This window comes from Caretta caretta, chromosome 21 (genome assembly GCF_965140235.1).
Source record: "Caretta caretta isolate rCarCar2 chromosome 21, rCarCar1.hap1, whole genome shotgun sequence".
NCBI classification, from domain to species: Eukaryota; Metazoa; Chordata; order Testudines; family Cheloniidae; genus Caretta; species Caretta caretta.
In genome coordinates, this window is record NC_134226.1 from 13978230 (window position 1) to 14005587 (window position 27358).

At 53.0% G+C, this 27358-nt stretch overlaps 1 protein-coding gene across 5 annotated transcripts in view; it reads right to left on the minus strand.

Moving 5' to 3' along the window:
- Positions 1–27358, minus strand: part of KIF21B (kinesin family member 21B) — an 87762-nt gene that overhangs the window by 36651 nt on the left and 23753 nt on the right. For all 5 annotated transcript variants that reach the window (XM_075122027.1, XM_075122025.1, XM_075122026.1 and 2 more), the window contains exons 2-7: positions 8474–8696; positions 7909–8091; positions 3304–3453; positions 1428–1562; positions 1157–1312; positions 709–824 (exon numbers count right to left, since the gene is read on the minus strand). In XM_075122027.1, coding sequence (XP_074978128.1) covers positions 709–824; positions 1157–1312; positions 1428–1562; positions 3304–3453; positions 7909–8091; positions 8474–8696 — 963 coding nt within the window. The remainder of the gene's footprint in view (positions 1–708; positions 825–1156; positions 1313–1427; positions 1563–3303; positions 3454–7908; positions 8092–8473; positions 8697–27358) is intronic.

The window sequence follows — 27358 nt, forward strand, 5'->3', positions numbered from 1 at the left end:
ACGCAACGGCTGGGCCACATCAGATCAGCCAATTCCAACCCTGGCACGTGGGGGCCCATTGGCAGCTCCAGCCACAACCCCCGTTGGCCTTTATTTACTTTATAACCAGGGTGCGATTGACGTCCAGGCCATGCCTTGGGTCCCTTCCACCCTGGGCCAGCACAGGCTTGGAGTGTGGCTAACGCAGCAGCCTGCTTCGTGCTGGCAAAGTGCCGACCTCCCCTGCTCATTACAAAGTGATGTTCAGGGAGTCGCCACCCAGGGCGGCCCACGGCAGGGCATCCGGGGCATCGCTGAGGCAGGAAGGATTAGAGCAATCTTGTGCTGGGAAACTCAGCTGCCAAGTCCCGGATCACGAAGGGCTCAGACACATTTTGCAAGAGCTAATTCCGAGAAAGCTGCCTAATTGCGTCTGGGGCTCGGGACTGAGAGAGCCGAGATAATTACATTGGAAAAGCCGCCACGGAGACACCACCGGATCCTTGGCAATGCGCCGCACCAGGAAACGCACACGGCACCCCAGATCCGTCCCTGAGCCAGAGCGGCCCTCCAGTTACTTGGAAATCTCCCACCCCCCGCAGATGACACACCCAGGGTGCAGACCCCAGACCCAGCAAGGGTACAGCTCTTCCATTCTGGGTCATGCACACCCAGCCGCAGCGGACACCCGCTGGGTGACCCCATGCCCTGGCTCAGGGTGCCTGGTACCTGTTCCCCCCAAGGGAGTCCTGGAGGAGCCGGGTCAGTTTGGAGTCTCGATAGGGTACGTGCACGGCTTTCTTGCTCTGGTCTCCAAGGGCGCTTATGACGTTTCCCAGGGCCAGCTGCCAACAAAACAGAAGGGCCTGAGTTCTCGCCCCATGCTGGGGAGGTCCCTTCCCTGCGGAAAACAAAGCTCAGGGTGATCGGAGCCACCTCTTTCCGGGGAGCAGGGGGCTCTGGACAAGATGCACTTGCAGCTATATCAGCCAGACTGTGCTGCCCCTCTCCTGCCTCCACTTTATTCCTGAGCCCCCAGATCCAGGAATCTACCCCTACTAGGGACGGCGCTGGATAGCGCAGCTAATGACCGAACCAGGACTCAGCGTGACCCCCCGGCAGCCCCTTTATATCCACTGCAGCCCGTCTCGACCTCCTCCGCCCGCTAAGCGTCTACCAGGCCGCAGTTGATGGAGATGCCCTCCTTGGCTCTCTCGCCCGTGGCTCCTGTCCGCTTCAGCCTCTCCGAACCGGCCAGGTCCACGAAGTGGAACTTGGCGGAGAGGGTCTCGTACTCGCCGGTGGCCTGGGATCCCTCGGGAAGGCCGGTCACCTGGCAAGCAGACACGCCGCAGCGTCAGCGCGTCCCACGGGGGAACGGGGCATTATCCCTCTGCGCTGATAGTTCCCAACCCGACCCCGCTCCGAGCATCCCGCTGCAGCCTCACCAGGTCCGGCCGGGCACAGACTCTCATCTGGCACAGGTGGATGGTGAAGATGGCATGGGAGCGGGAGCTCTGGACATTCATCTGGGTGCTGGCGGTTGTGCGGGACAGAGCTCCCTGCTTCAGGCACTGGATCAGCTGCAACGGCAAGGAAAGGGTTAAAAGGAAACTTCCACCCCATCCTGCTGGGAGGGGGCACAATGGCAGAGTGGGGAGGGCGCCCTAGGTCAATGGGCCATAGTCACCCTGGGATGCGGGCAGCCGAGCCCCTGCATGGCATGCAGGCCCAGGTGCCTGGGCCCCGCACTGGGAGATCCCTGCCCGGTGACACTGGGGAGCGTCTCCCATGGCCACAGGGAACGAGGGAGCAGGCGCTGCAGGGAGACCGCAGAACAGCCCTGCTCACGAGTTACCAGGAAAGCCAAACCTGAGACCAGGGCGGAGGCTCACTTAGGGTCTGTGTGCTCAGAGAAGGGAGTGGGAATCTGCCCATGCACAGCCATGGTGAGTAATGTAACACTCTACAGATCGAGGTCCCGGTGTGCTAGGTGCTGTACAAACGCAGTGAGAGCCAGCCCCAGCCCCACGGAGCTGACAGAGAAGGGACTTGCAAAGGTTACACAGCAGCAAGTGGCACGGTGGGTAACAAACTTGCTCTCCCAGGGCCCAGCCCAGAGTCCTAAGCACTGGTCCACGCTGCCCCCCATGATCTCTGCTGCACACAAAGTGTCTGGGGGCAACAGAGGAGGGATCTGACCTCCAGGTCCTGAGGGTCGTTTCTGCTATCCCCAGATGGCTGAGAGACGTTCCCGCTCACAGACAACGCACAGGGCAGGGGCTTCTCCAGGACCAACCCCCTCCATGCACTTGTGCCAGGAGATACCTGCTTGAGGCAGCAGGAGAGATGCGTCCCAGCATCACGCGCTCACAGTCCTGCCTTTGGCGCCTGACTTTTCTCCCCTGGGACCAGAGCCTCCTGCAGCGATGCCTGGTTAACTAATGGCTCTCACTGCCTGCTGGACGAGCGATTCCCTCGCCCCGGCGCTACAGGATGGGGGCTGCGTTTCCACCCCCCCTTCGCCCTAGGATGCTGCTCCCATGGGAGACAGGTACCGCATGCCAACAACACGGGGGAGTAAGGGAGGGCTGGGCATGGAACCCAGACTCCTGCCCTCGGATAACAAAGGAGAAGCACATGAGCACTGAGGATGCTAGGGGACCACTCTCCCTAGGCCCTGCACCACATGGCACAGAGGGGAGGAGCAGGGGGCCTGGCGAGAAGGAAGGATCCAAGCACATAGAGTGAAGAGGCGGGGAGTGGATTTAAAAAGCCTCCTTTCTGGGGGCTGGCAAGGAGAGGGTTAACCCTGTCCAAGCTGGGTCCCCTCTTGCTGCAAGGGGGGCTGTTGAGTGTGGGGAAGAAGAGAGGGCTGGGATCGGCAGGGGGACAATTCCCCTTCGAGGGGGGGCTAGTAGAGCAGGTGGGGGGGGAGGGAAAAATCCATTCACAGCCCATCCCCCTCTGCCGCCCCCCAGGTTTGGGACCAGGGAGCACGGTCGTAGGAAAATGCAAAGGGCTCGTATCCTGGTGCGGTGCCCTCATGCCACCCAGGGGCACATCAGCCGGCCATGTGTCAACGCCACACCCTGACCGTGGCTGTCCCAGGCCAGCAGCAGCCAAAGCCTCCCAGGGCTGGCTAGGACAGCCTGCAGGAGAGCTTCCGCCCTGGGACTCTGGCGGGCTAGTGCCCGACGCCCCTCGTCGTCACGGGGGCTCTGCCCCGCACAGCACCCGGCCCCTCCATTCTGCCCATGTCCGCTCTCCGGCGACCCAGAGCAGCCAACCCACGGCAGCAGCCAGGCCCCGGGCGTCGCCCACCTCGTCCTGGGAGCTGATGAGGCGGGAGGTGACGCCCGTGGTGTAGATGCTGCCGCTGGCGTCCTCGTGGATTTTGATGTTGGACTTGCGGTGGCGGGAGTCGGGGTCCCGGGCGCTGTCGAACAGGTCCAGGATCTCCTCGTTGTAGAGCTGCGGGGGAGGGAGACACGGGAGCAGGTTACTGGGCGGCACGGGGCCCGCGGCAGAGCCCAGCGCTTGGCTTCACAGCTAATCTCCCGCCACTGCAGGGTGAACAGGGGCCGTGCTGCGCTGGAGGAGGGAGTATCCTAGAGAGAGTCCACGCAGACCACCGCGAAACTCCCGTTGTCGTTTGCCAGTGGGTCCCAGCTGGCTACTGGATCTGCTGGCCCCACACAGGCCGCCACATGGACTAAGATACTCTAATGGCACCTGCTGGAACAGCTGGTAGAGCCCCCTGCTCTCTGGGGCTCCCCTGGCTGGTCACACGCCAACCTTCCAGCCGGGAGCTTGCTTCAAGGAAGAACTGAAATCGATTTGGGAAGATTTGGCTGGCATTAGGCTCGGCACGCAGTTCATTGCAACAATCCCAGCTCATGGGCTAGCAGGAAAGCACTGCTGAGCGGCTCTGAAGCTAAAGGCTAATCTGTTCCACTCTGCCCCTGGAGGAAGTTAGCTCCAGCCCAGTAAAGCCTCCCTCTAATGAACCTGCCTGGAGAGGGCAGAGGTCCCAGGACACAGCTAGGAACACAGCGGTAACAGCAGCCGCCTGTCACCTTGCATGCTGGAGCTTTAATGGACCCACAAGGTCACCCTCCAACGAGGGCACCTTTTATTCCAGCTGTGCACACCACGGCGCGGAGATGCAGCCACCTCTGGGGTGGAGGGTAGCCATCAGCACACCCCACTAGGGGAAGAGGGGACACTGGGGCAAACCATTTCCCACAGGGCCACGCTGCCCTGCTGGGTTTGCGGGGAGCGTGGGTGTTCAGCGCTGAGAGGGCAGGAGCTATAGGCCAGCTGAGCCGGGCTCTGCATGCGTCAGGCCAAGCAGGCAGCTAACGAAGCCATCCCCTGCTGACTGGCTGCAGCTGCACAGGAGCAGACAGTGTGGTCTAGTGGCTAGAGAACTGAGCTAGGCCTCCAGAGACCTGGGTCTTGTCTGTTCCCAGCTCTGCCACTGACTTGCCGGGTGAGTGACTTCCCCTCTCGGTGCCTCAGTTTGCCCATCTGTAAAATGGGGATCAAGATACTGATCTTCCTTTGTAAAGCACCTTGAGCTCTCCTGAGGCAAAGTGCTAGGTACCAGCTGGCTCTAGATGATGCGACGGTAAAGCCTGAGCTCTGCCTACACTAGCGCCTTCGCCGTCACCGTGATTCTGCGGATCGCCTGGTCTGAGCCAGGCTGGGCACAGGGCACTACGAATGGGCGACTCTGAAATAGACCAGAGGGGTTTGTCTGGAGGAAACTCCTGCCTCACGCTGGGACTGGATGCTTCAGTAGCCCAGACATCTGAGTCTCTGAAACTATTTAACAGGCAAAAATATCCTGACCGGAAAACAGACAGGACACAAACTCAGAACTCGGCAGGCAGTCCCTGGCAGTCATTAACCCTGGCAGTGCTGGAGTCTCAGCAGCCTCCGGGCTTGGTCAAAGCTTCTCTATAGCCAAGAAGCTAGCATCTGCCAGCCCTGCCGTCGGACAGGACGGCTTCTGGTGCTGAACCTACAGATCAGGAGCAAGGCCAAGGTGAAGGGTTTTCAGATGTAGCTCCTCTTAGCCTAGGGGGGATGGTTCAGGCCATGTAAAGGGTCCACGGCGTTGGCCAAGTTCGCACATACTCTCCACATGCCAGCGCAGTGGGGCCAGATCCTCAGCTGGCGTCAGTCAGACACAGCTTCATTGAAGTCAGTGGAGTTATCCCAGCCCGTAAAGTCTAACAGGGTGTTCCCAAAGGGGATGTCGCTGGGAGGAAAGGGATTGAGCAAAGGGAAACATAGGCTGAATAGCAGGAGGTTTCCCTGACAGTGAGATCTACTGTGGCAACGTACCCGGTGGGAGTCCCAGCACACTGTGGCATTCACAAGCTGGCCTGGCTCTGGGGAAGATGTTATAGGAGGCAACCCTGCCGCAGCAGGGAGCAAAGGCTAGATGGGATCTTGCAGGATTCACTGCAGTACTTGTGTCGGATCCTATAGCTCATGCCCAGGGCTGGGCAGTCACACAACACTGCGGGCAGAGGGGCACTCCCAGCCGTGCTGTCCTGCTGGCGTACTGAACAAGAAGCAGGGTTAACCACCACTCGGAATAGCCTCGCCCCGACAAAGGGATTTCAAAGGAGGGGACAATGAGCAGGAAGGCCTCCCGCGTCCTGCTTCCATGCCAGGTCACGGGCGCTCACAGAAGAGCCAAAGCCCTGCCAAGGCTAGAGATCTTTGGGAACACGGTCACGCTTCCCACTTCTTCAGATCTGGGGCAGAAGAGATGAGGAGCGCGTCATAGAAGGGAAGGTTTCCTAAGCTGCAATATGGGGGTAACTTACCCAGCCAGGTACGGTGGTCTGAAGCCATATGGGTCTCAAATCTTTGCCCAGATGGAGAAAATGGAGCTCAGACTTTCCAGGGGAACTCTGTGCTGTAGTGGTTTGGGCCTGATCATCTGGAGATGTGCAATCCACTTCTGTTTCTGACCCAGGCTCGCTTGATCTTTGGCAAGTCACTATCTGTACCTCCATTGTAAAATGGACCATTGGTATTTATCTAATTCATAGATATTTAGGTCAGACGGGACCATTATGATCATCTAGTCTGACCTCCTGCACAACGCAGGCCACAGAATTTCACCTACCACTGCTGCGAAAAACCTCTCACCTATTCTGAGCTATTGAAGTCCTCAAATCGTGGTTTAAAGATTTCAAGGAGCAGAGAATCCTCCAGCAAGTGCCCCTTGACCCATGCTACAGAGGAAGGCGAAAAACCTCCAGGGCCTCTGCCAATCTGCCCTGGAGGAAAATTCCTTCCCGACTCCAAATATGGCGATCAGCTAGACCCTGAGCATATGGGCAAGATTCACCAGCCAGATACTACAGAAAATTCTTTCCTGGGTAACTTAGATCCCACCCCATCTAATATCCCATCACAGGCCATTGGGCCTATTTACCATGAATAGTTACAGATCAATTAATTGCCAAAAACATGTCATCCTATCATACCATCTCCTCCATAAACTTATCGAGTTTAATCTTAAAGCCAAATAGATCTTTTGCCCCCACTGCTTCCCTTGGAAGGCTATTCCAAAACTTCACTCCTCTGATGGTTAGAAACCTTCGTCTAATTTCAAGTCTAAACTTCCTGGTGGCTAGTTTATATCCATTCATCAAGGTGTTGTGAAGCCCAAGAAAATATGCCTCTGAAGGGATAGATATACAAGGATCATTGAGGGCATGGAGTGTTAGCAGTGGGATTAGAACTCAGGACCTCCCCGCTCCCAGTCTTTCAGTCCTTTCTAGGCTAGATACACAGCAAATGCTTTCTCCTCTCCATTTTTCCAACAGAGGGGGCATTTCTATGTTGGAGTGTGACTAGTTTTCAGATCACTTGAGATTTTGCACGTTCTAAAAAAAGCTGAAGTTTCAGGATTCCATGAAATTATGCAAAACTCATTTGGTAAAATAATGTCACAGTGGTTTTCAGTAATTTCACAAAACTCTCTCCCACCCAGCTATACACAGTATAATAATCTAGTCACTATACACAAGAATGGCATAGTCTGGATCAATTATATCACAGCATACATTTCTCTGTCAACATAATCTAAAAGTAAAATGCAAAGCCAACCCTTTAAAGATCTCCTGGCTTTTTCATATGCCTTTTGACATTACCAAAATAGAAATTTTGTCAGAACAGCGGGGCTAGCTATATACAGCCTTCCTGCATTCGCCCAGAGAAGGCATTCTAAACCCATTCCAGTCCTGAACTGCTGATTGATGCTGCATTTGGCTTTTTCACATTCCACCCCAGAACTAGCTGCATGTGCGGAAGAACTGAAGTGGTCAAAAAGTACACGCAGTCTGCAAGGCACGATGGGATCATTCTAGATGAAAGGCGCAATAGGAAAGATTTGGATTCAGGCTCTAGGGACTAAAAAACAGGGCAAAGGGGTGGCAAGGGCCAGTATGTTACTTTCAAGGTGATCATTTCAGTTGGTGAGAAAGCTGGAAGTAATAGATGGGGTGGAAGGAGCCATAGACTTCCTGCTTAGCCCCTGAATTGGGGAAGGCTGGGAAAACCTGCATCCTTTGTACAGCTACTGGACTTTGGGCCAAATCCGAATGTCGGCAAGTGGGTGCAGAGTACACTGTCTGCAGTCGAGCCACCCTCCAGCTCCCAGACACAGAGGGACCACAGATAACCAGCACCATGGCCTCCCCGAGAAGCCAGAACATAAGTTGTCAGCTCTGTTTTATGTAGGGCCCATCGCACATGCCCCCCTGCTGCAGCGTGTGAGCAGCTGTGGTTTGTGGCCGCTGGGGCGGACACCCCTGCCCATGCCCTGTTCCGGGGTGTGGGAATGGCAGCTCCGAGCACTCCCCAGCCCCAGCTCGTCCCCTGCTCGCTCACACGCACCTCCAGGAACTGGGCGCTGACTTTGAACTCCGGCACGGCTGCGCCATGCTCCTGTGCCGCCCGCTTGCGCTGCTCGATGCCACTGAAGAGGTGGGAGATGGCCCGCGGGATAATCCCATGCTCCTCCTCCGAGATGTTTGTGTCAAAGCCGGTGCCCATGGTGTACGTCTTCCCAGCTCCGGTCTGAAAGGGCACAGGACAGGTGTTTAGACAGCCCCACGGCGCATCAGTCTAAGAGCAGCCCCCTGCAGCTCCAGCCCTGGGCTGCCAAACCCAACCTGCAGCCACCCCTCCCTGACTGTTCCCCAACAGCGCTGCTGATGCCCCAAAATCCCAACCCGCAGCCCCCCCCACCCCCCAACTTTCCAGCCCTGGGCCTCTGCCTCTGCACCCCACCAACGAGCCTCAACTCCGACCTGCAGGTCCAGCCCACCACCCTCGGCATGGCTTCGCTGGCGCAGCACTCAGTGCCCAGCCAGATAGCCCCAACGGCTAACACCCGAGCCTGGCATCAGTGCAATGGCCCAGGTTTACCGCCGAGGCCCAGGACGGGGACAGCCGGTACCTGGCCATACGCCAGCACGGTGGCATTGTAGCCTTCGAAGCAGCCCTCTATGAGTTTGCTGACGCAGGTGGTGTAGATCCGCTCCTGCCACGTGTCCAAGTCGAAGACAAAGTCGTAGGTGAATGCCTTGTCCTTTCCCAGTAGCACCTGGGGCTCCCCGGGGGTCACCGAAGTGCAGATATGGCATCCCTCAATCTTCTCCTTTGACAGCTGGGGACGGATCCTGCCAGTGGGAGAAGACAGACAACTGAGGACACAGCAATCTTACCTCTCCCAGAGCACTCTGCATCCCTGCAGCAAGGGGGATCACCCTACCCAACAGTGAAATGCAGCCACCTCTGGGCTGCAACATGGCAGCAGCTGCTTAAGCACACAAAGTAACAGTCTGGAACAGGAATACCACACCCAGGTGAAACTGCAGGATGCAGGCTTTAGAAAGGCAGCTGGAATTTGGCCAGGGTGACCCCTCCCGACTCCTCTGACTAATGCAATGAGATATTAGAGACCACACAAAGGGTTGGGACCGTGGTGTTGACTGTCACCTCAATATTGCTCGTTCAGATCCCCCCGTCAGTACTTACTGACAGCAATTCCCATGTGATGGCTGCTTGGCCCATAGCAAGCGAGATTGGTGGGACCCAGTGATCACTGCCACCAACCTGACAGTCTATCCCTTAATCATTCTTGTGGCTCTTCTCTGAGCCCTCTTCAATTTATCAACATCCTTCTGCAATTGTGGGCACCCAAACTGGATGCAGTATTCCAGTAGTGGTCACATCCATGCCAAATACAGAGGTAAAATAACTTCTCTATTCCTATTCAAGGTTCCCCGTTTATGCATTAGCTCTTCTGGCCACAGCATTACACTGGGAGCTTGTGTTCAGCTGATTATCCACCACAACACCCAAATCTTTTTCAGAGTCACTGCTTCCCAGGATAGAGTCCTCCTTTCTATAAGTATGGCCTAAATTTTTTGTCCCTAGATTTATACATTTAGCTGTATTAAAACACATATTGTTTGTTTGGCCCCAGTTTATCAAGAGATTCGGATCACTCGGTATCAGTGACCTGTCCTCTTCATTATTTACCAATCCCCCAATGTTGGGGTCATCTGAAAACTTTATCAGTGATGATTTTACATTTTCTTCTTGGTCATTGATAAAAATGTTAGCTAGTGAAGGGCCAAGAACCAATCCCTACAGGATCCCACTGGAAACAGACCTGCTGAAGGACTATTCCATGTTTACAGTTACATTTTGAGACCTATCAGTTAGCCAGTTTTTAATCCATTTAATGTGTGGCACACTAAAAAACAAAATATAAAATTAATCAAAGTATACTGTGATATCAAGTCAAACACCTTACGAGAAGTTTAAGTATATTACATCAATGCTATTACCTTTATCAACCAAACCTGTAATTGTATAAAATATATCTATCTATATCTATATCAGGTTAGTTGGACAGGATCTATTTTCCATAAACCATGTTGATTTGCATTACTTATATTTTCCTCCTTTAATTAATCAAATCCCATATCAGCCGCTCCATTATCTTGCTCAGGATCGATGTCAGACTGTCAGACCTATAATTACCAGGTCATCCCATTTTCCCTTATTAAAAATTGGCACATTAGCTGTCTTCCAGTCTTCTGGAACTTCCCCAGTGCTTCAAGACTTATTGAAAATCAACATTAACCGTCCAGTGAGTGCCTCAGTCAGCTCTTTTAAAACTCTTGGATGTAAGTTATCTGGTCTGGCTAATTTAAAAATGTTTAACTTTAGTAGCTTCTCTAACATCTTCCAGAGATACAAGGGTAATGGAAAGAGTGTTATCACCATATGATGCGACTGAATCATTCATTTTTTGCCCCCAAATACCACTTCTACATCTGACCATTTCTGCATTATTATTAATAATTCTACCATTTCCAGCTACTAACTAAAGGGCCAATACTATTGTCCAGATTCTTTTGGTTCCAAATATATTTTTTAAAACTCCGTATTGTCCTTACTCTGCTGGCCATCAATTTCTCCCTGTGTTTCTTAGCTTCCCTGATCAATTTTCTACAATTCTTAACTTCTGATTTATATTCATTACTACCTAGTTACCCTTTCTTCCATTCTTAAAATTTTGTATAGCTTCCTTCACTTCCCCTCTAAACCTGGGTGGTTTTTTAAACAGTGCAGCCTTCTTCCTGAATTGTGGCTTTTTGGGCATCTAGTAAGGAGTTCTTAAATAATTCCCAATTATCATTCACATTTTTCTGTTTAAATTCTTTCTCCCAGCAGCTTTGGCTCATACTTGTTTTCAGCTTTGTGAAATTGGACCTATTAAAGCACCAAGTATCTATATCACTGGTCTGCACTTTATTCTGATTGCACATTATAAATGTGATCAAGTCATGATACTTGTTCCTAGGCTACCATTACATTTTAGTTCTGTGAGCAGTTGCTCTTTACCTGTAAGAACAAAGTCCAGTACAGAATCCCCCTGGGTTGGCTGCACCACCTTTTGAGTTAAGAAATTGTCATCTATAATAATATTTAGAAATTCAGAGGATGTTTGAGTACCGGCAGCAGGAGACCTCCAGCAGTCACTCCAATTGAAGTCTCCCATCATCACACAGGGTTCTTTCCCCCTACACGTCATAGATCGGTACATAAGGAGCTGGTCATCCAATTCCCTAGTGTGATTTGGGGCTCTGTAGCAGACACCAAATAAGTCCCCACCTTGTGCTTTCTCTGTTAGCACATTGATCTGTGAGCATTCAAGATCATTTTCTTCCAAGTTATCAGTGACTTGGAAACAGGTGATGCCATTTTGGACCTAGAGTGCCCCTCCCCCACCCTTTTGCCCATTCAGTCCTTCCGAAATAGATTAGAACCATTGCTTTTAACGTTCCAATTGTGCAAATCATCCCACCGGGTTTCAGGAATACCAAGTAGACCGAATTAATGCTCATAGATAAGCAATTTACCCAGCTGTAAGTGACTGCACAAGCCAGAAGGCACTGGGGGAATTGGGCCCTTTCTGAAGGGACTATATTTAGTGCTGGAGATGAACTTACTCTATGAGAACTTCGGCTCCTTTTGAAAGACACTTTGCTTATAGAATTAGAGAGAGAGGTGACTCACCGGGATGCCTGACGCTAGCAAACTGGAGTTACACTTACGAAAACCGTTTAAGAGCAGATTATTCTCAAGCCTCTGGAGAATCCCAGAGGATCATTCCCACAAAAGCATCACGCAAGCTGATTGAGAAAGCAGATTCCCAGCCCCAGTCCCCCAAGTAAATCAATCAGTCCAAAAAGGAAATTGTTCATTTTTGTCAACTATTCTCTACAAAATTATAAGAAGGACTTGTGGCACCTTAGAGACTAACCAATTTATTTGAGCATAAGCTTTCGTGAGCCACAGCTCACTTCATCAGATGCATAAAGTGGAAAATACAGTGATGAGATTTATATACACACAGACCATGAAAAAATACACATTGTAAGGAAAACGATCACTTAAGAGAAATTATGTTGCTTTTTTGACCAAACCCCAGACATTTGAAAAAATGTCACTTTTAGTAAAAACAAAACAAAACAAAAAAAGGGATTTTCTGTCAGAAAAAAACATGATGGAAATATCCCCCAAGCAGCTCTCCCTGCTAGAGCAGGAAGCTGCAAAGGGGGACACATTAGTGAGGACTTGGGCCTTGTGTTTTCAACCTCTGGAGCAGTTCACACCAGTAGCCTCAGTGCGTAATTTGTTGCATCAGAGGTGCCGGGGCTCAGCTCAGGCAAGTCCTGGCACAAATTAAAACACTGAGTAGCCCTTCCCTCCCATGGCACTGCCTGGCCTGGCCTAGGTTTGGTACATTTTCTGGTGTTTTGAAGAGGATGCATGTGCGCGTGCGTACGTGTGTGCATTATATATGAGGGACAGTAAATTGTAGGGGAAGGTTTATGGGAAATATCCTTCCGCTATTACAAAAATAGTTCCTTATTATTATTGGTCTTGCAGTAGCTCATCGGAGCCCAAGTTATGGATCATGACCCCGTGGTGCCAGGCGCTGTACAAACACAGAACAAGAAGACGGTCCCTGCCCCAAAGAGCTGATGATCAACTGTGAGAGACCACAAGTGGCTGCTGACAGACGACGAGCACAAGAAAACATGGCCCTGCTAAAGGCTAACTAAAGTCTTAGAAGCACCTTTCCTATTTATGAATGGCTCCCTGGCCTAGTCAGATGCCAGTCTCTCTCCTCCTCCTCACCCCATTCTGCTAGAAAAAGAGTAAGGCCCATGTTTTCAGCAGTGGCCTCTGATTCTGGAGGCTTCTCTTTCTGGGAAGCCCATTTTGAGACAATTGGGGCCCAATTCCCAGAGGTACTGATTGTCCCACGGCTCCCACTGACTTCAGCTGGATTTCCTTTTGTTCAAACCTTTGGGGGGGGGGGAACCAAGCCCCATTCCGTCTCATGCTGGCCCCCCCAGAAGCAGAGGCACCCCAAATCCGTGGCTGATATTGAAAGTTTGTATTGACCAGCTCCCATTTTCGTTTGCACAATAAGTGGGTCAGGTCAGAAGATGCTGGATGGTCCTAAAAGACTGCTCCTAGGGGCAAGTTGGGGCCTCGGGTGGATTATTTCTCCTTCCAGACTTCTCTCCCACTCCTTTACTGCTTGCAACCCCTCACCCCACTAAATACGTAGGGGTCCCAGCTGCTAATTTATGGCAGTCGGTGCATCAGAGTCCTAACTGGAATACAGGTTTGGATGGCCTGGGCATATACAAACTACTAGGACACGTAACACCTGGTTTAGACAAGCAGATCCTCAATCTGCAAGGCATATGTAGGTAGGCCCCCACATCTGCGCACAGCCCCAAACTGCACGCCCAATTCAGGGATATAGAAGAATGCACGCTCGCTCATTTAAAATGCTGTTTATCAATACCTAGATTTCAAGGCCAGGAGGGGCCATTCTGATCATGCCGTCTCGTCTCCGGCATAACACCGTCTTTCCCCAGTAACTTCGGAATCAATCCCATGACACGTGGTTGAGCTAAAGCAGATGTATTAGAGATGCACATTCTTGATTTCAAAGCTTCAAGGGATGGAGCATCCACCGCAGCCCTGTGTAAATGGTTCTGGGGTCTATTTGCCCACACTGTTCAAATAAAACACAAACCTGTACTTTATTTCCGGTCTGAATTCACCCGTCAGCTCCCAGCCGCTAGACTCATTGTTCCTTTGTCAGATAGACTACTGCAGTGCACATGCTCAATCCACACCATTAAAAGCTCCCTTGACAGTTTCCCATCCTACCAATTCGAGGCTTAAACATTTTTGCCCCAAATCAGTCATTAAAAATAAACCCCAAATATTGCTAATCAAAACTGACAAGGCAAAGGGACAGTACAAACCCTACATGAGCGAGACTGGCGAAGCCAGAGATGAAAACCAACACAATCTGAGCCAGGAAGGTAAGAGCTCTGCTAGGGGTCTTTTCAGTACTCAAGTTCTTGCTTACCGCCTAAATCCCAGCGCGGAAGGCCAGAAGAGACCATGAGCCAATCTGACCTCTGTAGCTCACAGGCCATGAACACCACCCTAGCATCTGCACAACCCAAAAACCCAAATCAGATCAATTAGTCGGAATTTCACACGCACCCCCATCTAAAATCCTGCTGTTACACAGCAATCAACTAATAGAAATGTACTGCTAACAAAATGACCTGCAGCTTTGCTTGGTAAGACAGCTGCATTTGTTGAGATTTTAAAGTCTCCTGTTTTCAGGGGATTGGCCTGGCAGCTCTGAAGCTGGCTTGCCTGGGAAGAATCAGGGAGAAGAGACAACATGACACCAAAGACCCTGATAAAAACGCTTTTTGGAGACTTCATGACAAAACAACTCCCCTCACTGGCTGTTTTATAAATATTTATATTAATTCCTTTAAAACCATGGAAGCCAGGAGAATGGACCACATGCTTAATACCACCACCAGCCCCCTCTCACTAAAGTGGGGCTTATCAAATAGAGTCCAATATTATCCTCAGCTACTGTTTAATGTACTTTAGCCATGGGCGAAGCAAATCCTGTATGGCCACTGTGCCTCAGTTTCCCTATCTGTAAAGCAGGGATAATGATATCAAATACCTGTGTAAAGCTCTTTGAAATCTCTGGATGAAAGACACTGTGTAAGAGCTAGGTGTTAAAGATTCAGACTTTAAGGCCAGAAGGGGCCCTCGTGATCATCTCATCTGGCCTCCCACACATCACAGGCTGCAAAACCTCACCCCCCACCCCCACTCCTGTAACAGACCCGTAACCTCTGGCTGAGTTACTGAAGTCCTCAAATCATGGTTTAAATACTTCAAGGTAGAGAATCCACTATTCACACTAGTTTAAACCTGCACGTGCCCCATGCCCCATGTTCCAGAGGAAGGCGAAAGCCCCCCCAGGGTCTCTGCCAATCTGACCTGGGGAAAATTCCCTCTAGACCCCAAATCTGGTGAGCAGGTAGACCCTGAGCATGTGGGCAAGACACCTGGGAAAGAATCCTCTGTAGTTTGTGCATCACTGAAGGACGGAAAGGGAGGTCAGCTTATGCCAGCACAAAAGTCTCACTAAGTGGGGGCTTTTCCCCAGGGTTCCCAAGCTGGCACTTGGTTTAAAGCGTACAAACAGAATCAAACAGCCCAAGGCTCAACTGGGCCCTTTGGGCCCAAATTTCCAGAGAGAGCTCAGCGACAACAGCAAGGTTCAGAGTTTCAGAAGGGCTCAGCACTGGGGCCGCTCAGGTTTCTTCTCCCCAAAGACATTTCCTTCCCTGTCCCCTTGGGCAAAAAAATGGCTTTTTGACAAAAACGGGGTGTGTGTGTGTAAGTAAAACGCAGCGCTTTGTTGTGGACCAGAAAAACCTTTTTGTTGTGGACCAGAAAAACCTTTTTTGGTCAAAATTTTCATTGTTTCTTGGGGGGAAGAGGGGAGTAAAATGTTTTCAAATATTTCCTGCAAAAAGAATGGATATTTTTCAACATAAGAATGGCCAGGCTGGGTCAGACCAAAGGTCCATCCAGCCCAGTATCCTGTCTGCCGACAGTGGCCAATGCCAGGTGCCCCAGAGGGAGTCAACCTAACAGATAATGATCAAGTGATCTCTCTCCTGCCATCCATCTCCACCCTCTGACAAACAGACTAGGGACACTATTCCTTACCCATCCTGGCTAATAGCCATTAATGAATCATAGACTTTAAAGGTCAGAAGGGACCCTTATGATCATCTAGTCTGACCTCCTGCACAACGCAGGCCACAGAATCTCATCCACCCACTCCTGTAACAAACCCGACCTATGTCTGAGCTACTGAAGTCCTCAAATTGTGGTTTAAAGATTTCACGGTGCAGAGAATCCTCCAGCAAGTGACCCGTGCCCCATGCTGCAGAGGAAGGCGAAAAAACCCCAGGGCCTCTGCCAATCTGCCCTGGAGCAAAATTCCTTCCCGACCCCAAATATGGTAATCGGCTGAACCCTGAGCACGTGGGCAAGACTCACCAGCCCGACACCCAGGAAAGAATTCTCTGTAGTAACTCAGATCCTGGATTTAACCTCCATGAATTTCTCCAGTTCTCTTTTAAACCCTGTTATCGTTCCAGCCTTCACAACCTCCTCAGGCAAGAAGCCAGCACCCGACATGCACAGCTCGCATGAAAGCCTGGCTGCAAGTGTCACACTGGGAGCAGCAGGAATAGGTAGCCCCAGCTGGGGCTGCTGAGCCCTTCTGAATGCTCTGGCCCACTGCAACTGTGCGTGGACAGCTGCACCCTCCCTGAGATCTCTCCCCTCTGAGTCACAAGAAGCTACTGTTAAATGCTTTGGCTTTCACCCTAATGCCCAATAGCACCCTGCTGTCCCCCCTCCCCTCTCCCCTGCCCTGCTTCCCTATGCCACCCCGTACAGCTGGGAGAGCCGGCACCCTGCCTGCCGTTCGCTGCTCTGCTTCTGTGCTAAGGGAGGCAAACAGAACCCACAGCGTCGCAGGGCCCATGCTTAGACCAATAAGCAGAGCCAGAGGGTCTGAGCTAGGCAAGGTATTCCTGGCTGAGCCTTCAGACCTGATCCCACCAGACACCCAACCACTCAGAGTCCTGCCTCAGGCCAATGCCTGGTGTCCTCTAACACTGAAGTTCTGGGAGTGCATGGAGGTACAAGTCAGGATAGAGGCCCTATAGCGACAGAAGAGTTGCCACCTTTTTCATGGCTGGTAACTGGACCCTTGAGGCTTCGCCTCTTCCCTGAGGCCCCACCCCCTGCTCTGCCTCTTCCCCAGATTTTAAGGAAAAAAAAAAAAAAAAGACATCAGGGCTTGTCAAATGGCACCCAGACACAGGAGCCAAGTGGCAGGTTCTGTACACCTTCACCAGGCAAATGCCCAGAGCACAGCACCCCATGCCCGAGATCTTTTAAACCATGGGGACCTGAAGGGTGGTGCAAAATGAAGAGGCAGGAGATGTGTTCAGTGCGACATGGAAGGATGGGGCAGGAGAGCTAGGAGCACTGGGATAGAACTGAGCAAAGGAAATCAAGACTGAACATCAGGAAATGCAGAACAAAAGTCATGAAGAATATAACGAAGAGAATAATCCTTTATTACCCAGCACAGAGTTAGCAATGAGTTCCACAGGCTATCACATAGCCCAGTTGCCAAGAGCTTAGTTGGACTCAAGAGGGCTGGATATTTTACAAAGATAATGAGAACCTGAGAAGGTTATTTTTAAAAAGTTGTACATCCTCATGCTTCAGGGCATGAGCCGACTTCTAAGCAATGAGGGTCAGGAAGAAATTTTCTGTGGGCAGATTATTCCTTAATTTTCCATGGGGGCGGGGGGGGGTTCTTGTACCTTTCCCTGAAGCAGCTGCCCCCTATTGGAAAGTGGGCTATGCCAGTTCCTAAACCTGGCTGCTGGCCAGGGAGCAGGCAGATGGACGGGACCGGACCTACCGGCATTAGAGACGGAAGAAACCTCCAGGAGGGTTAGTAGAGCACAGATTTGTCCACCTTGCAGAGCCCCCATGATGCTCGCTCCATGCCTTGTCTCGGCTGCATTCCCAATAACAAATTAGAGACGGAAATAGCCACACGATTACCCTGTATAACTAACGAACTTGCCTGATCATGTGTCTAATGGTTACAATATTACAGCACTAATGAGGCCAGACAGATGGTGCTGTTCTAGTCAGTTACTGTCATGCCTGAGGTGGGTAGGATAAGGCACGGCAGGTCTATGTTCACAGAAGATTAAAATAAAGCCCAGGACAAGACTAGACCCTTACAAATCGAAACTCAGGGTTGTAATCCCAGATCTGCCACTGACCCATCATGTGACCTTGCCTCAACCTCACTATGCCTCAGTTTCCCCACCTACTCAGTGGGGCTAATCACACTGATTAGCCTCACACAGAGCCAGGAAATTGGATCCAGCCGTGATCGCAAAGCACAGCGAGAGCCCAGGCCGGGAAAGTGTTCGTAATGAAAGCAGTGAAGTTGCACCAGGGTGCATTTGGCCCCTGGAGGTCAGCGTGGCGGGAGGCCTCCCTGCGGCTCCCTCTCGGTTATTAAGCTGTGCTGAGGAGTGGCGGGACACTGCAGACGTTGGAGGCGTCCCGTCAGAATCCATGTAGCCCAAACAGCAAAGCGGGGCGTGGACTTTGCTCCCAACCTGATCCCAAACCCACGGGAGCCAGTGCCAAGACTCCCGGTAACTCCAGGGGCTGCTCCAAAGTGCATCAAGCATCGCACTTGTCCACCCAGATGCCTAAGTCCATTTGGCAGTTAGGGAGTTACCCACTGGTCATGGAGTGGCAGCTCAAACAGACCAGGGCTTCAGAGGCCAGGAAATCATTCATCACACCGGATACGAGGCAGACTCCCGCAGGCACTGCCTGGAAAGGATCGAACCCGAGCCCCATCTGCACGAGGAAGTGCAGGACAGGGCTTGTTCCAGCCACACGAGCCGCTTCCAGTCTCCATTTCAGGGGGAAAACGTCTGCCAGCCACTTTTCTAGGGTAGAGGGGGCTTGAAAGTTCCCACTGAGCCCTGTTAGGAGTAGGGTGTGCGCCCCAGCCCTGGCTCAGCACCCGCTCCCTCCTACGGACAGCCCCACAGGAGACACGACACCAACAGCATCCCGGGGGCACTGGCAAGGCATTCTGGGAGTACAGCCACCCTCGGGGCTGGGTGCAGTCAGACTGGCCGACAAGCCCAGAGACAGGATCATCGCGAGATCATCGGCGCCGGGGGTTCCCCAGATGGGGGTGCAGGGAGGGGGAGAGGGAAAGGACACGAAGGACCGCACAGTGTTCACTGTTAGCAAACAGCCCTGCAAGATGCTCCGGCTGGAGCCTTCCTGACCCTCCGGAGGGAGGAGGTGGGGGTGTGACAGATGCCACAGCTGGGTGCAAGAGGAGTTGGGGGGGGAGGGACAAGAGTCCCCCGCCCTACTAAGGCGCATCCAGCTGGCTGAGCTGTTTGGAGTCGTGGGTGGTGGGAAAGCAGCAAATAGATCTGGTCCGAGCAAGGACCATTGGAGCCCCTGGGCTGATTGACACGGGCGGCCGGAGCTGCAGATCCTTCCTGCAGGGCCAGTCTATTCGCAGACCTGGGCCTGGCCAGCTGACAGAGCCAGCAACACACAAGGCACAAACGCCGCAGGCCGACAGACACACTGGTAGAGACAGAGACACGGGCAGGGGGAGAGATCTTGCCCTTTCCAACTGGGAGCTCTCGCTGGGCCGATGACGGACAGTGCTGGGCCCCCGGAGCCAGGAGGCCCCTGTGTGCCAGGGAGCCCCTATCCTGCATCCGGGCTGCGCGGGAGCCAGACTTGACTAGGAAAGAGAGACAGAGCAGTTTGTAAAGCAATAGAGGCTTTACAGGGGGGCTCCCCAACTGGGAGCCTCTCGGTCTTTTCTTTCTTTGCTGGCAGGATGTGAAAGCAGCCGTCACCATGGCAAGATTGTCATGGCAACCAAGCATCTGCAGGGAGGGGAAGAGGGAGCCGGACACTGAACCCGAAGGGTGAAAAGCTTTCACACACACACGCTTATAAAAATCCCCAGCCAATTTCTCCAGTGGCCCTGAGCCGCACAATGGCTGGCTTGTTCAGCTCCGTCACCGTAAGCCAACATTTACAGAGGGGGAACCAATTGGGCTGGCGTCCAAAGTATTGAATGGGCACCGGCCTAAGAGCGAGTCCGCAGTCCCCACGCCGGCAGCGAGTGATTCAAGGAGCCTTCCCCCGCCTTGCTTCCTTCTAGTAAGAGGCCTCAGTGACCCACTGCACAGAAAGAGCTGGTCCAGAAAGATGCTACAATTCCACAGAACCCTGCCAGACGGGTCCCAGGCTCCCTGTGACAGTATGGAAGATCAAGGGTTCATTCCCCCAATGTTCTGTATGGCACCCACCACTCCAGGTATCAATCAATAACCCAACTGCACCATGGACCAGACAGGAAGGGAAACCAGCTTTTTAAAAAAGGGGATGTCCCCTTGTCCCGGCCTACACAGCTCATCAAGGGCCCCTAAGAAGCATTTGATTACATAAGAGTCTTTTGAAGCCGTGTTCACACACGGCCTCATTGCAGATGAAGTCCGCGCAACTCAGACCCGAGGACTTGGTTCCCCTGAAGCTCAGGGCACAAACCCAGATTTGCTCAAGTTCTAGAGAGGGTGCTGTCCGGTCACCTCTGCTGTGTTTCCCCTTCCATTGCTAAATTATCTCGGTGGGAATATTTTACATCGATCAAACTCCATTCTGTCCACAGCACTTTGCCAAGTAATACTTGAACAGCCCAGCACAGACCCTAACCTGGCCTTGGCTTTCAAGAGATCTCAGCTCCCCACAGCCCCCACCACCCACTGAGCTGCTGGGAGCTGAGCAGTTTTGAAAATCCAGCACTAAATTAAATCTCCAGTGCTTCCCCCTCCCTCCCCCCCCACCCCCAGCACGGTAAGTGTACAGCAACACTGAAATGCAGCCACTTCTGGGGCAGAGGCATGCAGTAGAAACGGGGGAAGAGAAAAACAACCTTGGACACTTGGGAAAACCCTCTGCTCTTATGAGAAGTGGGGGCCCGCAGGGATTCTAAAAATTAATACTGACCACTCCAGGCTTGTATTAAACTCCCAAGGTTACAGCTTCTCTCTGACCTCGGATGGGTAGATGCTGTCATCACCCAAGTGCAAAAACCACCTTTTGGAACCCAGAAAGGTGCACTTGGAAATTCCTTCCTGTGGGGTACCCTCAAGCCCTGTCACCCCCTCTCCAGGGAAGAGCTGAGGAAGAAAAAGGAAATCAGCTGTTGCCACTAGCTAATTAAACAACGTGTGCACAATCCTCTTAGGACACAAAAATCCAATCCTGTTCGGGGGAAAAAAATAAATACATTTGGAACCTACGCTTTTTGCTAGATTTAAAAAAAAAAAAAGGCAATTACAAGGATTAAGCATCAAGAATAGCTCTCTGAGGTCCAGCTTAAAGGTTACAAGCAAAACAAAGGCACCTGGGGTTAGCCCAGAGAAGTCCACAAGCCATAAAGAAATAAAAAGAGATAAACCTATTCACGTCTTCCTGGACATTCCCTGATCTACTGACATAGCTGGGGTTTCAAATGAGTAGTTTCTAGGTATGACCTGGTGATTTTCCTACCTGGTCCACAGCTTTTTACAGCATAGCTCCAGCCCTGTGTCTGCTCTGTCCCCTCTCCCCAGAGAGCAGACAGACAGAAAAAAGGGAAAAAAATTTCCCCAATTTTAAAAAGTTCTAGCCCTCCCATTGGCTCTTTTGGTCAGGTGCCCACTCCCTTCCTTTTACCTCTGGAATTTTTTAACCCTTTACAGGTAAAGCAAGTAGAGAACAGCTACTAACAGGGATTTTATAGCTGGCTGGCTGTTCATAAAAGGGAGCTACTCCCCCTCCCCCATTCATTTATCACAGGGGGAAAGAATTCTTTATCACCCACGCTAAGCAGACAGTTTTTAACATCTCATCCCCAAACCCTCCGAGACACCCACCGAGTTGTGCCCAGGAGTAGCAGGAGAGTTTGCTATGCTGTCTGATCAATTAGGGGCTTGGTAACCTGTAGCTCATGCTAGGGCCTGCTGCTGCTGTCTGCACAGTTGCCCAGAGCAGCTGCTGAATGGATGTGGCTGTAGAGGTCAAAGGGTCACCCCACACTGGACAGCAGGGTCTTGCAGGCTGCAGGGACAGACAGCTGCAGGCAGGCAGGGGGATATAATCATTAAATAAAAACAATGCAAACTCTCGGGGCTGCGATGCACCGGACCAGGGAACTCTCCCCTCAGTGGCTCAAGACACACACACACACACACTCTAGGGAGTTTTCACACAAAACACTTGACTGATGAACAATCAATGGTCTGGAGGCAAGAAAATCTCTCTGCTCAATGCAAGTCAGTATCCAGGCCAAAGATTACCTTGACAGACAGAAGATTCTGACATAAAATGGGGGGGGAAGAGATCCCCCACATGGTGGGGCAGGAAGCCCTACATTCAGGAAGGATAGAAATGTCTCTTTGGTACACTCATCTCTGGGATCCTAGAAGGCAGCCAGCAGCTGGCTTAGACAGAGGGTTTTCTTGTTTAACCCAGCTAGCTCCCCTTTTCAAAGGGATTAGACTAGTTGAGTGGACAGGCTGCTCAGAGTCCTTGGGGGCTTCTACCCTTGTGCCACTCAAACGTGGCTTTTCGTTGGCCCCGCTGGAATACGGATGGGGTGTTACTGCTATGTTAGCACCATCTGCCCCTGGCAGAGACCTCAGAGGTCAGGTCTGCAAACACAGCTGTAGCTCGCTATGGGCGGGGTGAGGGTCACAAGCGTGAGAGGTACCACCTTGGCCAATGCACCAGGGACGCTCACAGCTAGAAGCAAGAGCGAGAGAGAGCGAACAGTCTCAGACTCGTGTCCTCTATGGATCAGCCCAGAGGGGACCTGCAACACACACTGGCCATGGGGTTGCACAGGGAAGCTGAAGGAGGTCAAAGCAACTTGAAGGAATCCAGTCCTGCTTCTAGCCACATGTCCCAGCCTCCGTTTATCTACCTTGGAAGGGCGGAGCAGATCCTGCCTCACGTGTAACCTACATCTGCTCCCCTGCAGCTCCGGCTCCTGTCACCTCGTGGACAGCAGAGGCCGTGCTGGTCTATTTCTGCAGCAGCCGCGCCTGGATGACTCACTCAATCCATCACCCGCTCCAATCCCCCTGAGCTTTTGATGTGGTGCGACTGCCTGCCTAGCCAGTCCCCTCCATTCTCATTGGGCTTCTGATCGGCTCTCCCCACACAAACCATGCTAGTGGGGGACACTGTTCCAGCCTGCATCTCCAGTGCTGCTGCTCAGCCCCATGCATCCTCCCCAGCTTAGGGGTCGCTCCTGATTCTCGAGTGCACCCGGATACTATTTGCGGGCAGCATAAGTGCCTAGGTCAAGCTTGTTGGCCACCAGCGTGATGAATATTCTCCACGTCGCTAATTAAAAATATTGACGAGGACTGGACCCAGTATCGCCCCCCAAACGCTTTGGCCCATAGGCTGCTACTCTTGTAAGTGCACCATATCTGTAGGAACACAATAGCCATGACCCATTTTGGCCACTGCTTTGCCATTCTCCCAGGACCCAGAGAGACTGGGATGGAGGACCCTGTTTCACAGGTTGGTCCCTTGTCCACTGCAGAAAGGATGCAAGAGATTCCAAGGAGACGGGGCGCTCGCCTCTCAAACAGCAAGAGAGCGAGGCCTCTTGTTCTGGCACTGGTAAGATCGATCCAGAGCGACTCTCCCACAGCACAAGGTCCAGATCCACAGTGTTGAGCAGGTGCAAGTGCCCACACAGACCGACTCCCTTGGGACATACCCAGGAGAGCTGTTGCTGCGACCCAGAGACCACAGTGAAAGGCCCTGATCCCCGCCTCCCTCATGTCACCACGTGCCCTGGATCACTGGTAGCATTTCACCTCGCCGTACATGGTGGCACAAGGCATGAGGTGGGGAGAATCAGGCTAATGTGCATGCCGTGGCTCTGATCACGGTAACATCCGGCCAGCAGAGGACTAAGCCTCTGGCTACAGCAAGAGAGGGCTGCCAGCCTCCCGGGGCGGGAGGGGGGGGGGGGGGGAGAGGCGCAGTGGACATGTTCAGATGAGTTCTCTCCAAGGTATTTACACAGCCCCCATTCCTGGGGTATGCTCAGCGACCAATGCACTGACCCTCAACCCCCCACAGCGCTTTGCTATTACCCCATTGTACTGAGGGGAACTGAGGCCCAGAGGAGCTATGTGAGGCTGAGGGACTTGCCCAAGGCCATACGGAGTGTCTGTGGCAGAGGGGGAACTTGAACCCAGGTCCCCAGAGTCCCAGGCTAGCGCCCTATCCACAGGCCATTCTTCCTCTGCTGCGACAACCAGCTCAGCCAAGCCTCCACTCCAGATCTGGGGCGTTCCCTGTGGGGCAGGGGAGAGATGCTGGGTCTGCTTTGTCCTCTGGAGGGAAGGGGCCAAGTTCCCACATTGCGGGAGGAGGAGGAGGAGAAGTTGTCACTGGCTTGGCTCTGGGTTCGGCCGGGCCCTGCACATGCGGAGAGAGTTTGCTGTCTGCACATGGGGCTCTCTGGTTGGTCAAGCCAAAGTGAAGCATTTAATTACAGAAGCCGGAAGGCAGCTCAGGTGACTGGAGAAAATCAAATGAGGCTCCCGCAGGACTGTCGAGCCTGATCAGCCAGCGCTCTCCCCTATGGCGCAGATTAAAAGACACCATTAGTCACCTTCCAGCAGGGCGTTCGCTTGGTCCTCAGCGCGCCTGCCTGCAGCGGGTACTGGACGCGCCAGGCACTTGCAGCCTCTGGCCATTGAGCTTTGTGCAGAGCTTCTAGGGAGACCCCCCCAGCAGCAAGCAAAGCCCACGACCGGACAGAATGGCCTAGCTTCTGGGGCACTAAATTGGGACTCGGCAGAGCTGGGCTCAATTCCTGGCTTTGCCACAGAGTTCTCGTGTGACCTTGGGCAAGTCCCGTAATCCATATTGTGCCTCAGTTTCCCAATCTGTGCTCTGGGGTAACAGCACTGCGCTGCCACAGGGGAGCATACATGATTGGCTGCGAGGGGTGCAGATACCCCAGAGGTGGGGGCCAGATAAGGGAGGCTCAATGTGTTTAATTTAACCAAAGGGTTAAGGGGTGACTTGATCCCAGTCTACAAAGACCTCCCCAGGGAACCCGCGGCTGATAATAACAAGCTCTTCCGCCTTGCAGAGGAAGGTCTAATGAGATCCAGCTGCTGGAACTTGACACTAGACAAACTCAAACAAGGAGGGTCTTTAACCCTTGGAACAATCTCCCAGTGGCTAGGGTGGATTCTCCAGCATTGGCAAGTATTAAATCGGGACGGGCGGGTTTGCTCCAAGTGCTCCTCTAGTTCCACCAGGAATTAAAGCAGGGGAGCCCTGTGGCCTGGGTTACACAGGACAGACTGGAGGGATCCCTCAGCCCAGAGCAGGTCCTCTCTTGTTACTGTGCACGGGGTTGCACAAGTGCCCCCGCCCCCCCTTACCAGGATTGTCTCCAGCATGGCACTCCATACAAGTTCAGTCTGGCCACGGGATCCTGTAAGAATGGAGCCTTTGCCCATCAGGAGCAATCCTTCCAGTGGACACTCCCTGCCCTGCCCTCCACAAGGGCCACATTCAAGTCCTTCCCTTGTCCCTAGGGAGCAGCCCAGGAAACACCCGAGCTCCCCGCAGAGGCTGGGGATTGCTCACCTCCCTCCCCCCAACCCCTCCAGCCATTCAGGAGCCACACTGATGGGCTCTGCTGGGGGCCCAGGGCCCGCCCCCGTCTTCCACTCGAGCCCCGTTGTCCAGAATGCATGGCTCATAAAGAGCTGGCTCCCTGGCCCCTATAATCCCAGTCTCTGGGCTTTCCCGGGTTTAGGGAAGCCTTTTAAATCAGGCATCAGGCAGCCAACATATGCAGCTCGTTAGCTCTGGCGTAGCACACCTGTGCCGAGCCACGCCATCTGCCCTGCGTGTTTCATAGCAGCAGGCTCTGGGTGGGTTTTCAGAGAGGAACGAACACACAGGGTTTAAACCAGAGAAGGCATCGGAGAAGGGAAGCCCCAACCTCAGGGGCCCAACCAAAACCCCAGCAGAGAAAAAACAAGGGGCAAACATTAGCATCCAGTGCTCCACCTTATTTTAAGTTAGCCTCACGCTGGGCTGGGGGGCTGGCAGGCCAGCTATAGGATTCTGCCGTCGGGTTTCTCAGCAGAGTCTCGAATAGCATCACACAAAGCCGTCCCTATTGGTGCTGGATTCTAGAGCCACACACTAACGAAGCTTAGAAAAACAATAATAAAAAAAAAAAACCACCAACCCGTCCCTGCAAAGAAGAATCGCGCTGACGTGCCCTTTGCAGCTCCCCTCTGATCACTCGGCTTGTCTGTTCTAACCAGGGCCGGCTCCAGCTTTTTTGCTGCCCCAAGTGGACGGGGATGGGGACGGGGGGGGACAAAAACCACACACCACACCGACTGAGCTGCCGCCGAATTGCTGCCAAAGAGGAAGAGAGGGAATGAAGGACTCACGGCCAAATTCCCGGACGTGCCGCCCCAATAACGCACCGAGTGCCGCCCCTTTCTATTGGCCACTCCAGGCACCTGCTTCCTTCGCTGGTGCCTGGAGCCGGCCCTGGTTCTAGCAGCTGAGTGGCCGCTTGTCTCTTACTGTGTGCTCGTACAGCCCCTAACACAATGCGGCCCTGAGCTAGGCTGGTGCCTAAGCACTGCCCTCTCCTGGGTATTTCCACCCTCCCAGAGACGGGCAGGATTCTGATCAGGAGCCGCCCTCCACGCTCTTTGGGGAGATTCTGGGCCCCCACCCCTACCAGCCACTGAACTATTAGTGCGAAAGCAGCGGCTGGCCAACGCTCGGTCATAGCGGCAACACCGTAGAGGAATTCCGCTTTCATTCCAGCCCCATACCTGTGCCGCGGGCCCTAGGCTTCCGCCTCCCTGACCCCTGCCTTCAAATGGGCCGTGTGACGATGGCTGGCTGACTTATCCTGTGCACGGGCCTAGGGGGTCTTGGAGTATTTCACATCCTTGCCGAAATTGGAGCGGCTTATTACACGGAGTGTAAGTTCCTTGGGGGGGCCTTTTGCTCAGTGTTTATCCAGGGCCTACACAATGGGGACCCGGTCCATGACTGGGGTGGTGGGTAGGCACTACTACTGGTGATGACTGAGGGGGGACGGGGGCCAGGCGGATCCAGAGGGAAAGGCACCTCCTACTGGGTCGCCAGCACCCTCTCCTGCAGCCTCTCGGCATTCCTCTCCGTGTCCCATCCACGACTGAACCTGCCTCCGCCTGCTTAGCTTGAGAACCACGAGAACTGGAGGGTACAGCGCTGCAGCGGCAGGGCTCCCTCTCGCCTCGCTCTCTTCTGCTCGCGGCCCTGAATGCTGCTGCCACTTTGATCCTCTTTGATGGATGCGCAGAAACGAACGGTGTCCTGGAAAACCAGATGCCACAGCATAGTAACACCAGAGCCCCGGCTCGAACTTCTCTCACGGCAAGTCCACCAAACAGAGCAGTGCGATGCGAGCTAGGGGCACAGGACAACACGGGGGCGGGGCAGAAGGTATGCAGGGTCCAGGGGGTGAGACAATGCAGCACCCGGAGGGGCAGGAAGGTGGGAGAAGGGGCTGGTGGATTTTTTGCTTTTCCACAGCGAGAAGCTTTAAAGGCTTGTCTTCCCTGAGCCCAGGTTCTCAGAGTTCCTGGCTCTCCGAGAGCTCGTTCCCCTCTCCAGGCTGCCCCCTGGA